Below are 16077 nucleotides of genomic sequence, written 5' to 3'. Positions count from 1 at the left end.
AGGCTCCAGAGCTGGACCCAGAGCTGCAGGGGAGGGCTCAGCAGAGTGGAGCAGAGGGGCAGAATCCCCTCCCTGGCCCTGCTGGCCACACTTCTCTTGCTGCAGCCCAGGCTGTGCTTGGCTCTCTGGGCTGCAAGTGCTCCCTGCTGGCTCAGGAATGGGAATAATGGGAATGATTTAGTCTGGCAGAACTCTATGGAGCTGCCAGGAAGGTTTTCCTCACACTGCTGCTCCATCCCTGTGCTTCTCTCAGGGCTCTTGTAGCTGCCCTGGGAGCTGTACTTTGACACCAACAGAAAGTTAACTTTTATTGGTCACTGTGTCACCTCCCCAGGACGTCCAGAGTCCTGCTGAACCCCAGAGGTGGGATCCCCAGAGGGGGGATACCCAGAGGGGGGATACCCAGAGGTGGGATCCCCAGAGGTGGGGTGGTGGTGGTGGCCTGGTCACAGCTGTCAGAACAGAACCTCCAAGCTGTGGATGGCTAAGATTTATGTTTATGTCAGCTGCTGAAGTTCTTCCCATGCTGAGTCACAGTTGTCTTTGGAGGACAGGAAGGCCACCTGCAATCCTGTGTCCAGTGCTGGGCTCCCCAGCTCAAGAGAGACAGAGACCTGCTGGAGAGAGCCCAAGGGAGAGCCAGGAGGATGATTTGGGGACTTGAGTATCTCCCCTGTGAAGAGAGACTGAGAGCCCTGGGGCTGTTGAGTCTGGAGAGGAGAAGGCTGAGAGTGATCTGATCAATGGCTATCAATAGCTGAGGGCTGGGGGCAAGTGGAGGGGGCCAAGCTCTTCTTGGTGGTGTGCAGGAATAAGACAAAGAACAATGGACACAAACAGGGACACAAAAGGTTCCACATCAACATGAGGAGAAACTTCTTTGGTGTGAGGCTGCTGGAGGCCTGGAGCAGGCTGCCCAGAGAGGCTGTGGAGTCTCCAGGGCTGGAGAACTCACCAGGATGGATCATAGTATCATAGAATCAGTCAGGGGTGGAAGGGACCACAAGGCTCAGCCAGTTCCAACCCCCCTGCCATGGGCAGGGACACCCCACACTAGATCAGCCTGGCCAGATCCTCAGCCAGCCTGGCTGCAAACACCTCCAGGGCTGGGGCCCCAACCACCTCCCTGCACAACCCAGTCCAGGGCTTCACCACTCTCATGGGGAAGAACTTCCTCCTCCCCTCCAGCCTGAATCTCCCCACCTCCAGCTTCATTCCATTCCCCCTACTCCTAGCACTGCCTGAGATCCTGAGCAGTCCCTCCCCAGCCTTCTTGTAGCCCCCTGCAGATCCTGGAAGGCCACAATGAGGTCACCTCAGAGCCTTCTCTTCTCCAGACACCATCTCCCCTGTGAAGAGATACTGAGAGCCCTGGGGCTGTTTAGTCTGGAGAGGAGAAGGCTGAGAGGGATCTGATCAATGGCTATCAATAGCTGAGGGCTGGGGGTCAGGAGGGAAGGGACAGGGCCAGGAAGTCACAGGAAGGTTTACCTCAGTGCACCCTGTCTCCCCCCTGCTAAACCACTGCCAGTCAAACACAGGAGGGGAAGCAGTGCACTGTGCAGCAGTGCAGCTCTCTCTGCACACCAGCAGGGGCAAGGCCTCAGCTTCACCATTAGCCTAACTCTGGCTCAGGGCACTCCAGGAAATCCTGCAGCTTGCCCAAGCCTGACTGCAGAGCAGCAGCTGGGGGCCTCTGGGGATGGGGGATGAGTGCTCAGAGCCATGGCCATGGCAGTGCTGAGAATCACAGAACCACAGAGCTGTTGAGGCTGGAATAGAGCTCTGAGATCATCCAGCCCAGCCCCTGCCCCAGCCCCAGCACCACCACATCCACCAGACCATGGCACCAAGTGCCACATCCAACCTTGCCTTGAACACCTCCAGGGGCAGTGACTCCACCACCTCCCTGGGCAGCACATCCCAGTGTCTGATTGTCCTTTCCCTGGGGAACTGCTTCCTAACATCCAACCTAAGCCTCCCCTGGCACAGCTTCAGGCCATGTCCTCTCACCACAGGTTGCCTGGGAGGAGAGCCTGACCCCCAGCTTCCTACCACTTCCCTTCAGGTAGCTGTAGAGTCTGCTAAGGTCCCCCTGAGCCTCCTCTTCTCCAGGCTGAACACCCCCAGCTCCCTCAGCCTCTCCTCACCAGATCTCTTTCACTGGGGCAATGCTCAGAGATGGAGAATGTACCAAGTGTGTCCCTCTGCTGTGGGTCCTTACTGAGCTATCAGCTGCTAGGCTTCAATGCCAGAGCTGTGCTGCTGCCTCCTCTCATCTGTCCTTTGCAGTTTAATTTGTATGTGCAACATCAGGTCTTAGGAAGAAGTTGTTCCCCAGGAGGGTGGTGAGAGCCTGGCACAGGTTGCCCAGGGAGGTGGTGGCAGCCTCCTGCCTGGAGGTGTTTGCAGCCAGGCTGGAGGTGGCTGTGAGCAACCTGCTGTGGTGTGAGGTGTCCCTGCCCATGGCAGGGGGTTGGAGCTGGCTGAGCCTTGAGCTCCCTTCCAGCCCTGCCAGCTCTGTGATTCTAGGTGTGTCAAGATGCTGTCCTGCCCTTCCCAGCCCTACTCAGCAGGGGCCGGGGGTGGCCGTGCCGAGGTTCAAACAGTTCCCTTGGAGTAAATAAAAGCACAACAGTGCCGAGCGGCTGCTGAGCCGAGATTGATAGATGGAACCGGAGCCGAGGGGAAACGGGAGTGGGGGAAATACAGATCAAAGGGAAGGGACATCAGCGTTTTCCGGGCTTGGAAACAGCGGCACCGTCGCAGGAGCAGCTCCGAGCTGCTCGGCGGCGGCAGGAAGCGGGGCTGAGCCGCGGGGTCCTCTCCGGGCTGCAGGCAGCATGAAGTGAGGCCGGGACACAGAGCTGGAGTCAGGGGTAGAGGCAGAGAGAGGGACCCGGACACGGAGCTGGAGTCAGGGATAGAGGCAGAGCGGGGCCGGGACAGGGAGCTGGTGTCCGGGATAGAGGCAGAGAGCGGGACCGGGACACGGGGCTGGTGTCCAGTTAAAGAAGCAGAGAGCGGGGCCGGGACACGGAGCTGGTGTCCGGGACAGAGGCAGAGAGCGGGACCGGGACACGGGGCTGGTGTCAGGGATAGAGGCAGAGAGCGGGGCCGGAACAGGGAGCTGGTGTCCGGGATAGAGGCAGAGAGCGGGGCCGGGACACGGGGCTGGTGTCCAGGATAGAGGCAGAGAGCGGGGCCGGGACACGGGGCTGGTGTCCGCAAAGAGCGGGGCCGGGACACGGGGCTGGTGTCCGGGATAGAGGCAGAGAGCGGGACCGGGACACGGGGCTGGTGTCCAGTTAAAGAAGCAGAGAGCGGGGCCGGGACACGGAGCTGGTGTCCGGGACAGAGGCAGAGAGCGGGACCGGGACACGGGGCTGGTGTCAGGGATAGAGGCAGAGAGCGGGGCCGGAACAGGGAGCTGGTGTCCGGGATAGAGGCAGAGAGCGGGGCCGGGACACGGGGCTGGTGTCCAGGATAGAGGCAGAGAGCGGGGCCGGGACAGGGAGCTGGTGTCCGGGATAGAGGCAGAGAGCGGGGCCGGGACACGGGGCTGGTGTCCGCAAAGAGCGGGGCCGGGACACGGGGCTGGTGTCCGGGATAGAGGCAGAGAGCGGGGCCGGGACACGGAGCTGGTGTCAGGGATAGAGGCAGAGCGGGGCCGGGACACGGAGCTGGTGTCAGGGATAGAGGCAGAGAGCGGGGCCGGGACACGGGGCTGGTGTCCGGTTAAAGAAGCAGAGAGCGGGGCCGGGACACGGGGCTGGTGTCCGGGATAGAGGCAGAGAGCGGGGCCGGGACACGGAGCTGGTGTCCGGGATAGAGGCAGAGAGCGGGGCCGGGACACGGGGCTGGTGTCCGGGATAGAGGCAGAGAGCGGGGCCGGGACACGGAGCCGGTGTCCTGGATAGAGGCAGAGAGCGGGGCCGGGACACGGAGCTGGTGTCCGGGATAGAGGCAGAGAGCGGGACCGGGACACGGAGCTGGTGTCCGGGATAGAGGCAGAGAGCGGGGCCGGGACACGGGGCTGGTGTCCGGTTAAAGAAGCAGAGAGCGGGGCCGGGACACGGAGCTGGTGTCCGGTTAAAGAAGCAGAGAGCGGGGCCGGGACATGGAGCTGGTGTCCGGTTAAAGAAGCAGAGAGCGGGGCCGGGACACGGAGCTGGTGTCCGCAGAGAGCGGGGCCGGGACACGGGGCTTGGATTCGGGACGTAGTCAGAGAGCGGGGCCGGGAAAGAGGCGAAGCGGGGCCGGGAGCGGGGGCTGGAATCCAGCCGCGGGCAGCGAGCCGGGCCGGGCACAGCGGCAGGGCGGCGGAGCAGGCGCTGCCGTGCAGCTCTTCTCCGGGACGCAGCAGCGAGCCCGGGGGGCGGCGGAGCAGGAGCGGCAGGACCGGAGCGGCTTCCCCCGGCCCTCTGCTTCCCCCCGAGGTTCCTCTCCCATTTTCCCCTCGCCCCCCAGCGCAGCAGGCTCGGGGCAAAGAGGCACAGTCCCCAGGCCTGGGCAGAGTACCTCCTGCACCCCAGCTTCTCAGAGGCGATGTTTGAGCAACTAACCCCCCTGGGGGCTCACAAAGTGCAGCCAAGCATCGAGAGGTGGGACAGTGAGAATAGAATAGAATAGAATAGAATAGAATAGAATAGAATAGAATAGAATAGAATAGAATAGAATAGAATAGAATAGAATAGAATAGAATAGAATAGACCAGGTTGGAAGAGACCTTCAAGATCATCGTGTCCAACCTATCACCCAACACCACCTAATCAACTAACCCATGGCACCAAGCACGCTGTCAAGTCTCCTCCTGAACACCTCCAGTGACGGCGACTCCACCACCTCCCCGGGCAGCCCATTCCAATGGGCAATCACTCTCTCTGTGTAAAACTTCCTCCTGACCTCCAGCCTGAACTTCCCCTGGCGCAGCCTGAGACTGTGTCCTCTTGTTCTGCTGCTGGCTGCCTGGGAGAAGAGACCAACCTCTGCCTGTTTACAACCCCCCTTCAGGTAGTTGTAGAGAGCAATAAGGTCACCCCTGAGTCTCCTCCTCTCCAGGCTAAGCAACCCCAGCTCCCTCAGCCTCTCCTCACAGGGCTGTGCTCCAAGCCCCTCACTAACTTCGTTGCTCTTCTCTGGACTCGTTCCAGCAAGTCAACCTCCTTCCTAAACTGAGGGGCCCAGAACTGGACACAGGACTCCAGGTGTGGCCTAACCAGTGCAGTGTACAGGGGCAGAATGACCTCCCTGCTCCTGCTGGCCACACTCTTCCTGATGCAGGCCAGGATGCCATTTGCCCTCCTGGCCACCTGGGCACACTGCAGGCTCATGTTCAGCCTACCATCAACCAGCACCCCCAGGTCCCTCTCTGCCTGGCTGCTCTCCAGCCACTCTGACCCCAGCCTGTAGCACTGCCTGGGGTTGCTGTGGCCAATGTGCAGAACCTGGCACTTGGATGTGTTCAATCTCCTGCCCTTGGCCTCTGCCCATCTGTCCAGCCTGTCGAGGTCTCTCTGCAAAGCCTCTCTACCCTCTAGCAGATCAACTCCTGTCCCCAGCTTGGTGTCATCAGCAAATTTACTGATGATAGACTCAATGCCCTCATCCAGATCATCAATAAAGATGTTAAAGAGGATGGGGCCCAGCACTGATCCCTGGGGGACTCCACTGGTGCCTGGCTGCCAGCTGGCTGTGGCACCATTCACCACCACTCTCTGGGCTCAGCCTCCAGCCAGTTCCTAACCCAGCTCAGAGAGCTGCTGCCCAAGCCAGGGGCTGACAGCTTGGCCAGGAGTTTGCTATGGGGGATGCTCACAGCGCAGCATTCACCTGGATTGGGCTTCCATGTGAATGTGCTGCAGATGACAGGGGACATTTGGGCACTGCTGCTGTCCACTACTCTTCATAATACCTGCTGGATGTAGTTCATCTGCCTGATATCTGTTTGCCACCAACGAGACAGGAAAATGCATGTCCAAGAGAGAGAATATGTGTGAGGAGGGACAAAGGACAAAGAATGCTTGTGGGGGGCTAGGACTGTTCAAAGGTGATGGCCTCAGCCCTGCTGCTGTGCTGCTCTTCTGCTGGCCTCAGCCCTGCTGCTGTGCTGCTCTTCTGCTGGCCTCAGCCCTGCTGCTGTGCTGCTCTTCTGCTGGCCTCAGCCCTGCTGCTGTGCTGCTCTTCTGCTGGCCTCAGCCCTGCTGCTGTGCTGCTCTTCTGCTGGCCTCAGCCCTGCTGCTGTGCTGCTCTTCTGCTGGCCTCAGCCCTGCTGCTGTGCTGCACTTCTGCTGGCCTCAGCCCTGCTGCTGTGCTGCACTTCTGCTGGCCTCAGCCCTGCTGCTGTGCTGCTCTTCTGCTGGCCTCAGCCCTGCTGCTGTGCTGCTCTTCTAAGCAAGCTCAGCCTGCAGACTGCTCCTTGCTGCTGCTCAATACTTTTACCTTTGGATTCTGTTCCACTCCTGGAAGGTTTTCTTCGAAGCAACTGCTCTGATTTCACAGCTATGGTTTCAGTCACATGGGCAATAAAGGCTGGTTTACAGCTGGCCCCCTGATTCACTGTGTTTCATCATAAGGCTGATTAAACTCTACCAACCCTTCCAAGGCAGGGAGGCTTGCTGGGCTTTAAAGAGAAGGGCAGTGTGAGAAGGGTCCAATGTGCAGCAGTGGGGTTGGAGGCTGCTGAGAGGCAAGGCAGAGTGAGGCAGCATGGAACTGTTGTGCAGGTTCTTTCTAGGGTCTCCTCACAGCACTCCTGCTCCTGCATGGCTCCTTGACTTGCTCTGCTCTTTACCCCCTGCTTACCTGTGTCGTGCACTTGCTGAGTGCAGCAGTACAGACATGTGGTGCAGAAGTTTCTAACAAAAGCCCTGAGCCAAGAGTTAGAATCAGAGAGTTGTGGCATTGGTTGGGTTGGAAAAGGTCTCTGAGATCACTGAGTCCAAACATCAACCCAACCCCACCACGGCCACCAAAACACAGCCCCAGCTGCCATGGCCACAGGCTTCTGGAACACCTCCAGGGCTGGGGACTCCACCACCTCCCTGGGCAGCCTCTGCCAGTCCCTGACCACTCCTGCAGCACAGAAATTGTTCCTCATCTCCAACCTGACCTTCCCCTGGCACAATTTCAGGCCACCTCCACTTGCTCTGTCACCTGATCCTAGGGAGAGAAGGCCAACCCCCACCTCACCGGGTTCTGCACATTGGCCACAACAACCCCAGGCAGAGCTACAGGCTGGGGGCAGAGTGGCTGGAGAGCAGCCAGGCAGAGAGGGACCTGGGGGTGCTGGTTGATGGTAGGCTGAACATGAGCCTGCAGAGTGCCCAGGTGGCCAGGAGGGCAAATGGCATCCTGGTCTGCATTAAGAACAGTGTGGCCAGCAGGAGCAGGGAGGTCATTCTGCCCCTGTACACTGCACTGGTTAGGCCACACCTCGAGTCCTGTGTCCAGTTCTGGGCTCCTCAGTTTAGGAAGGAGGTTGACTTGGTGGAACGAGTCCAGAGAAGAGCAACAAAGCTGGGGAGGGGTTTGGAACACAGCTCTGTGAGGAGAGGCTGAGGGAGCTGGGGTTGCTTAGCCTGGAGAAGAGGAGGCTCAGGGGTGACCTTATCACTCTCTACAACTACCTGCAGGGAGGTTGTAGACAGGCTGATGATGGTCTCTTCTCCCAGGCACCCAGTACCAGAACAAGAGGACACAGTCTCAGGCTGCACCAGGGGAGGTTCAGGTTGGATATTAGGAAGAAGTTCTACACAGAGAGAGTGACTGCCCATTGGAATGGGCTGCCTGGGGAGGTGGTGGAGTCGCCGTCATTGAAGGTGTTCAGGAGGAGACTTGCTGGGGTGCTTGGTGCCATGGGTTAGCTGTTTGGGTGGGTTGGATTGGTTGATGGGTTGGACAGGATGATCTTGAAGGTCTCTTCCAACCTGGTTTGGTTTATTCTAATTCTAATAAAGGTTTATTCACCATGACTTCACTGTGCCACCACCCCCTGCTTGTCTGCAACACTCCCATGAGGAGGGCAGGGGGGCAGCAGCAGAGGGCTGACTTCTGTACTCTCACTAGTGATTAGCCATCAATAGGCACTGCAGGCAGCTGCCAACACTCTCTCACCCAGGAGGGACTGTCAGAGGCATTGCACTGCAGTGCAGGGGAGAGGTAGGCTGAGAATTTGCTTCCTCAGCTGCCTGGGCTGGCCATGGAATCACAGAATCATAGACTCACAGCATGCCAGCTTGGAAGCAACCTCAAGGAGCTTCAAGCTTCCTAGGTAATGATGTAGCTGAAAGGAGCTGCTGCAGCACCCTGCCAAGCAGAGCCTTCAAACTGCCCAGCACAGGGCAATCCACCACTTCCCCTGGGAGATGAGCCCAGTGTCCAACTGGAGTCAAATGGGAATGTTCCCAGCAGCAGCTTACCCCCATCTCCCCTTGCCTTTGTGTGCTGGGTTGAAATTCTGCCCCCAGCGTTGAGTTTGCCAGCCCAGCCCAGCTGGAAGCAGGGGAAGCTGCATTCACAAGCAGGACTACAGCCTCCAGTGGAGTGCAATGGACCTGTGCAAAACACCCAGGAGCTACAGAGTTTACAGGGATTTACAACTGCCAAACAGCACAAGAACCTCCCTGGTCAAAGAGCAAGGGAAGCTGTTCCCCCTCCCTGCCTCCCCCTTGCCCCCTGCACAAAAGGGAGAAGAGAGAGGAGCAGAGGAGTTAACACCAAAACAATGCAGCCAAGGTCAAGCAGAAGCAAGTTAGTGTGCCTCCCAGAGCAAAGGAGGCAGAGGGGAGGGGAGGGGAGGGGAGGGGAGGAAAGGGGAGGAAAGGGGAGGAAAGGGGAGGAAAGGGGAGGAAAGGGGAGGAAAGGGGAGGGGAATTGTTTGGGTACAACTAGTTTCTCATCTCTTCCACCACCTCCCTGGGCAGCCTCTGCCAACCCCTTGCAGCATTCCTAACCTCCAAACTTAAACCTCCCCTGGTGCACCTTGAAGCTGTTTCCTCTTGTCCTGTCCCTTGTTCCTTGGGAGCAGAGCCCAACCCCGCCCCCGGCTGCAGCCTCCTCTCAGGGAGCTGCAGAGAGCAAGGAGGTCTCCCTCAGCCTCCTCTTCTCCAGGCTCAACACCCCCAGCTCCCTCAGCTGCTCCTCCCCAGCCCTGCTCTCCAGACCCTTGCCCAGCTCTGTTGCCCTTCTCTGGCCCTGCTCCAGCCTCTCAGTGTCCTTCTGGCAGTGAGGCCCAGCCTGAACCCAGGACTCAGGGCTCAGCCCAGCACAGGGGCACGATGCCTGCCCTGCCCCTGCTGCAGGCCAGGATCCTGTTGTGCTGCCTGCCCACCTGGGCACTCCTGGCTCCTTTTCAGCTGCTGCCAGTCAGCATCCCCTGGTCCTTTTCTGCTGGGCATGTTCCAACCACTCTGCCCCAAGCTTGGAGCCTTCCTGGGGTCGGTGTGACCCAAGTGCTGGACCTGGCACTTGGCCTTGTTGAAGCTGATCCCATTGGCCTCGACCCACGGCCCCAGGCTGGCCAGAGCCCTCTGCAGGGCCTTCCTACCTTCAAGCTGCTCAGCACTCCCACCCAACATGCTGTCACCTGCCAGTGGGCTGCAGGTCCTCTCAACCCTTTTGCCAGACCCTTGAGAAAGGTCTTGAGGAGATCTGTCCCTGGGGAGCACCACTTGTGTCACAGTGTCACAGTCTCACAGTACCACCAAGGTTGGAAGAGACCTCAAAGATCAGCAAGTCCAAGCTGTCACCACAGACCTCATGGATGAACCATGGCTCCAAGTGCCACATCCAATCCCCTCTGGAACACCTCCAGGGATGGGGACTCCACCACCTCCCTGGGCAGCACATCCCAATGATGAATGACTCTCTCAGTGAAGAACTTCCTCCTCACCTCCAGCCTGAACCTCCCCTGGCACAGCTTGAGACTGTGTCCTCTTGTTCTGGGGCTGGCTGCCTGGGAGAAGAGACCAACCCCCACCTGGCTACAGCCACCTTTCAGGTAGTTGTAGAGGGCAATGAGGTCTCCCCTGAGCCTCCTCTTCTCCAGGCTAAGCAACCCCAGCTCCCTCAGCCTCTCCTCACAGGGCTGTGCTCCAGACCCCTCCCCAGCTCTGTTGCCCTTCTCTGGACACCTTCAAGCCTCTCAATGTCCTTCTTAAACTGAGGAGCCCAGAACTGGACACAGGACTCAAGGTGTGGCCTAACCAATGCAGAGTCCAGGGGCACAATGACTTCCCTGCTCCTGCTGGCCACACTGTTCCTGATGCAGGCCAGGATGCCCTTGGCCTTCTTGGCCCCCTGGGCACACTGCTGGCTCGTGTTCAGGCAGCTGTCAATCAGCACCCCCAGGTCCCTCTCTGCCTGGCTGCTCTCAGCCCCTCCTTGTGTCCTTGTGTGCAGCAGGAGCACAGTGTGAAGCACAAGCAGGGACAGTTAGAAATCCCTTCCACACTGATTTGTTGCTCTAATCTCTTCTGGATTTACACAAGAGGAAGGCTTTTTATGGCTGCTTCACTGCTGCTGACTCATCAGAGGAATTTATAAGCTTATCTAGCAGCAGCTTCAGAACTTTGCTTTCATTTTCCTGGAACAGGAATTAACCACCCAGGGAAAGGAGCAGGCTGGGCCCAAGGCAGGTGAGGTGTTGTGGGAAGGGACCCTGTGAGGAGCAGCTGACTAACTCCAGCTGAAGAGGAGCAGCAGCAGCTGGATCTGCTGCAGCATCTTTGGATGGCTCTGGGCTGCTCCCCCTGGGCCTCTCTCCCTGTGCACACTAGAGACAGGAGGTGCACAAAAGGTTGCCAAGGCAAAGGGAGTTCCAGGGAGAGAGAGAGAGAGATTCAAAGGTCAGGACATGCCTGAGACCGGTACAGGAGGCCACACCTGAGAATGAACCACGTGGAAGGACACTGGCAATGGAGGGATAGCCTCAGCTCCTGCACTGCCTGGGCAGGGTGAGAGTGTGGATCACAGCCCCCAGGGTGTGACTGTGGAGCACAGCCCCCAGGGTCCTATGTTACAGCACAGCCCCCAGAGTGTGATTCTGTACCACAGCCCCCAGGCTCTGATGCTACAACACAGCTCCCAGGTTCTGATTGTGGATCACAGCCCCCAGGGTGTGACTGTGGAGCACAGCCCCCAGGATGTGATTCTGTACCAAAGCCCCCAGGCTCTGATGCTACAGCACAGCCTCCAGGTTCTGATTGTGGATCACAGACCCCAGGCTCTGATGGTACAGCACAGCCCCTAGGCTCTGATTGTGGATCACAGACCCCAGGGTGTGACTGTGGATCACAGACCCCAGGATGTGACTCTGTACCACAGCCCCCAGGCTCTGATGCTACAGCACAGCCCCCAGGGTGTGATTGTGGATCACAGACCCCAGGTTCTGATTGTGGACCACAGCCCCCAGGCTCCTATGGTACAGCACAGCTCCCATGCCCTGGTGGTACAGCACAGCCCCCAGGGTGTGATCATGGATCAAAGCCCCCAGGGTGTGACTGTGGAGCCCAGCCCTCATTGTCTGGGTCTGAGCAGACCCCAGGGTACTCCCCACACTCACACCCACCCCCCAGAGGGTTGAAATAAAAAGGCTGACACAGACTTGGAAAGTTCCATGGGAATACAATTCACAAATACAAAATAAAGTACAAAACCCACCCTGAGGTCCAGCTCCTGTGCTCCTCCACATCCAGCCTCCCCGTGGGCAGCAGTCAGCACAAGGAGCACCCCCAGAACTTTCTGGCCATGGAAGCGTTGCTGAGCACCAGGAAGCCATCCCCAGGCTCCTGGCTGCACTGCTGGGACAGGCAGAGGCAGAGAGAGAGTTCTCCAACATGCTGCAAAGCACAGGCTGGGGCAGGTGGGGAGAGCCCAGAGCTGGGGGGTGCACAAGAGTCTTCCCTTGACACAGCCTTGCTGGGGGCTCCCTCTTCATTCAGAAGCAGCCAGCACAGGCAGCATTGGCACAGATCTCACATAAATCAGCATCCTGGATAGCTGAGCCTGTGAGGGAGAACAAGCAGAGGGCTTCATTGGGATGGCAAGAGAGAGCAAAGCCACACAGCAAGGGATTTCCCCCCTCCCCCCCTCCCCTTTCCATCCCTGCTTTGGAGATGTCTTGTGCCTTAAGCTGTGACTGGTAGCAGCAGATCAGACCCTGCCAAAACCTGCCTTAAGCACTCAGCTCAACCCTGAACTCCCTGGGGGAGCAATGGGACCATGTGGGGGCCAGAGAGAGCAGCAGGGCAGCTTGGGCTCTACAAGCCACAACCTTCTTCCTGCTGCAGTGCTGCTTCCTCAGGGCTGCACTGGGATGGGCAGCAGAGTGATGCCACCCAGTGCAACCCACAGGCAGCCACTGAAGCAGCCACTGAAGCAGCCACTGAAGCAGCCACTGAAGCAGCCACTTCAGGAGTCAGGGTGGGTGCCACAAGCTGATCCCTCTCATGCACATCTCACCCCTCTTCTAGGCCCCCCTGAAATGTACTTCTGACACTGATGTAAGCTGTTGAATCCCCCCCTGGAGATGTTTCATTGCTGCTGAGGGCCATGGTTTAGCACCAGGCTTGGCAGAGGCAGAGATTGGCTGAGCCCAAGGACCTCAAAGGTCTTTACCAACCCAACTGGTTCTATGATTCTGGGACCCTCAGCTGCTGTGCAGCCACTTGGAGGAGGCTTTGCCATGGATCCAGCAGCCTGGTCTGTGCAGGCCTCAGCTCAGCAGTTTTCCTGCAGGGAGCTCACAGCCCCTGTGGTGCAGTCCTTGCAGGAGGGGCAGCAGGAAGGCAGCCTGGGCTCCCTCAGCTGCTCTGGCAGTGACAGAGCAGCAGTTCTGCTTCTCTGCCTGCTGCTGTCTGAATGCTTAGCCTTGAGCAGTGTGGCAGTGGAGCTGTACAACATGAGCTACCCACTCAGCCTCTCGAATATCTGGAGGGCATCTCCTCTGCTGCACACAGGTTGGAACTCCTCAGGGAGATCTTTCTCAGCACAGGGGGAAGAGGCAGCGCTGGAGACCAGCATGCGAGGGTTAACCTTCCTCGTCTCGTCCATCAGCTCCTTCAGCTTCTTCACAGATTCCAGGGAGAATTGCAAGTCTCCATCCTAGGTAGCCAGAAGCAGCAAAAAAAACAGCAACAAAGGTGTCAGGAAGTCAACCCTTAGGCAAATCCATTGCACTCCAACCCTCAGCTCTCCCAGACACTGTGAGAGGGCAAGGGCAGCACTGAAACAAAGTCCAGAGCAAAGTGGTGCTGGCTGGAAGCAAAAGGATTCAGCTCAAAGGCAAAGACCTCTGAGAGCAGCAGCGTGGCCTGGCAGGCTTTGGCTGTGTCCCAGGGGGGCAGAGACAGCATCAGTGCATTTCTCACTCCTACCCAAGGTGAGAAGCCAGAAGATGAGAACCTGAAGGTGGCAGGTTCCAGCCTGCTCTGGAGCTGCTCCACCAGGTCCATGTCGTTCATACACTCGGGGCACCTGGGCTGACCCCAGCTCTCTTTGGCTATCAAGGCATCCAAAGGAGCAAAGGAGGCTGTTGCAAGGCACAAAGATAGTTAATGATCCCTGGAACCTCCTGTGCACACACAGGGAGAGTCAGGAGCTGTTCAAGCAGTGTTAGCTCTCCCAGGCCCCTGAGGAAGTTCTTTCCACTGCACTCAAACAAATCTCCCAAGCTGTCCCTAAGGGTGAGTGCAGGCAGCTGGAATACAGACAGGGGCACTGAAGCACTGCCTCCATCTCACCTGCAGCATCACCTGCAGGGGCTGTGCAGCTTGAACCTTTGCTACAGCTCCTCTAGCAGCTCCTCTGCCTGTCCAAGCTGCGCTGGATGCAGCCAAGCCTCTCTTGGACCTGTTTTTGCCCCGGGTGAGATGTGTGTGACTCCATCACAGGAGCTTGCAGACCATTTCCATCAAGGGTTTCCTGCCTAGCAGCTGGCAAGACAAGACAAGAGAGTTTCCCTTGGGGCCCATCCTGCTTACACCACTCTGCAAAGCCAGAGGTGTCCCCAGTTCTTCCAGCTGCCTGCAGCAGCCTGTTGGTAATACCTGAAGGGTCTGACAGAAAGGAAAGCAGAGCCACAGGCAGAGGAAGTTGGATCTGAAGCAAGAAGAAAGCCAGGACTCAGGTCTGTTAGCTCAGGTCATGAGCCCTGCTGCAGCCACCCTGCAGCTAACCTCAGGATTCTGTTGCAGCTGCAACACCAAGAGAGCAGAGAGCAGAACACTCACCTGAACATAGACTGCCTGGGAAGTGGGCAGCAGCAGCAGGGCAGCCAGGACTGTAAAGGACAGGAAGCTTTTCATGATGCCTTTCCTAAGCTCAGTGTTTGGAACTCTCTTCAGCCTCTCTGTTAAGTCTCTTCAGCCTCTCTGACTTCCTCTCTGCTCAGCAGTGAGAGTTGTGCGCTCCCAGGGCACAGCTGGGGCTTTATAAAGCCTTGGGGCAGCAGGAGCTGGTAAGCCATTAATCTGAGCACTTTATTGAGCCATCATAAAGCCTCAGCTCTTATCTGCTCATCAGCAGAGCAGGCCAGCCCCACCCAGCCTGAGCTGGGCTGTATCAGCCTCTGGCAAAACATCACAGCCTAGGGGACAAGGTTGATGCAAGGCAAGACCTGAAGTGAGTGTCCTGCCCCTGGGCACTTCCTGCAGAGATAGGGGAAAGGAAGAGCCTTAGAAGGGAAAAGCATAAACAGATTGATCTGTTGGAGGGATGGCAGTGAGAGAATGGCAGGGGAGGGCAGGGCAAGGAATAGGAATTGAGAAGGAAAGGAAAGGGAAAGCTGAGTGGGAGCATCACAGCCCCTGGCACACAGCAGCTGCTGGCAAGGTCGAAGGTTAAAATCCATCCTGAAAGCAATGGCAGGAGGCAGCTCCAAACACTGGGCTGCACACTGAGCACCAGCACCTTGGCTGCTCAGCACCACAGCAGCTCTTCCCTGGGCTGACAGAATAGACTAGACTAGGCTAGACTAGAATAGACCAGGTTGGAAAAGACCTCAGGGATCATCAAGTCCAACCTCTCACCCAGCACCATCTGAGCAACCAAACCATGGCACCAAGGGCCTCATCCAGGCTCTTCCTAAACACCTCCAGGGATGGGGACTCCACCACCTTCCTGGGCAGCACATTCCCATGGCCAATCTCTCTTGCTGGGAAGAATTTCTTCCTAATCTCCAGCCTGAACCTCCCCTGGCACAGCTTGAGACTGTGTCCTCTTGTTCTGGTGCTGCTTGCCTGGGAGAAGAGACCAACCCCCACCTGGCTCCAACCTCCCTGCAGGGAGTTGGAGAGAGCAAGAAGGTCTCCCCTGAGCCTCCTCTTCTCCAGGCTAAGCAACCCCAGCTCCCTCAGCCTCTCCTCACAGGGCTGTGCTCCAGACCCCTCCCCAGCTTTCTTGCCCTTCTCTGGACACCTTCCAGCAGCTCAACCTCTTTCCTGACCTGAGGAGCCCAGAACTGGACACAGGACTCGAGGTGTGGCCTGAGCAGTGCTGAGCACAGGGCAGGATGAGCTCCCTGCTCCTGCTGGCCACACTGTTCCTGCTGCAGGCCAGGATGCCCTTGGCCTTCTTGGCCCCCTGGGCACACTGCAGGCTCATGTTCAGGCAGCTGTCAATCAGCACCCCCAGGTCCCTCTCTGCCTGGCTGCTCTCAGCCACTCTGCCTGGCTGCTCTCAGCCACTCTGCCCCCAGCCTGTAAGCACTGCCTGGGGTTGTTGTGGCCAATGTGCAGCCCCTGGCACTTGGATGTGTTCAATCTCCTGCCCTTGGCCTCTGCCCATCTGCCCAGCCTGTCCAGGTCCCTCTGCAGAGCCTCTCTACCCTCCAGCAGATCAACTCCTGCCTCCAGCTTAGTGTCATCTGCACATTAACTGCTGATGGACTCAATGCCCTCCTCCAGATCATCAATGAAGATGTTAAAGAGCACAGGGCCCAGCACTGCTCCCTGGGGCACAGCACTGGTGCCTGGCTGCCAGCTGGCTGTGGCACCATTCACCACCACTCTCTGGGCTCAGCCTCCAGCCAGTTCCTAACCCAGCTCAGAGAGCTGCTGTCCCAGCCAGGGGCTGAGA

General features: G+C 58.2%; 1 protein-coding gene across 1 annotated transcript; it reads right to left on the bottom strand.

The window, feature by feature from the left end:
- Nucleotides 1–11605: 11605 nt before the first annotated feature.
- Nucleotides 11606–14411, bottom strand: GUCA2A (guanylate cyclase activator 2A). Its single transcript, XM_068162816.1, has 3 exons — nt 14232–14411; nt 12915–13104; nt 11606–12006 (listed from the first exon to the last, which is right to left on the bottom strand). Exons 1-3 carry the CDS (start codon nt 14304–14306, stop codon nt 11939–11941), a joined length of 333 nt encoding a protein of 110 aa, XP_068018917.1. The 5' UTR covers nt 14307–14411; the 3' UTR covers nt 11606–11938.
- Nucleotides 14412–16077: the final 1666 nt, after the last annotated feature.

This window comes from Melanerpes formicivorus, unplaced genomic scaffold, assembly GCF_026170545.1.
Source record: "Melanerpes formicivorus ecotype bairdi unplaced genomic scaffold, bMelFor1.0.p_v2 SCAF_67, whole genome shotgun sequence".
NCBI lineage: Eukaryota > Metazoa > Chordata > Aves > Piciformes > Picidae > Melanerpes > Melanerpes formicivorus.
Note: the sequence above shows the minus strand (reverse complement) of the source record. Positions and strands in the feature narration are given on the sequence as shown.

Excerpts from the sequence above, each read along its gene's own strand:
- GUCA2A (XM_068162816.1), bottom strand. The coding sequence starts at position 14,306 with ATGAAAAGCTTCCTGTCCTTTACAGTCCTGGCTGCCCTGCTGCTGCTG. Across the intron at positions 13,105-14,231 it reads CCCAGGCAGTCTATGTTCAG|GATGGAGACTTGCAATTCTC; the intron begins GTGAGTGTTCTG and ends CTGGCTACCTAG. Across the intron at positions 12,007-12,914 it reads CCAGATATTCGAGAGGCTGA|GCTCAGCTATCCAGGATGCT; the intron begins GTGGGTAGCTCA and ends TCTCCCTCACAG.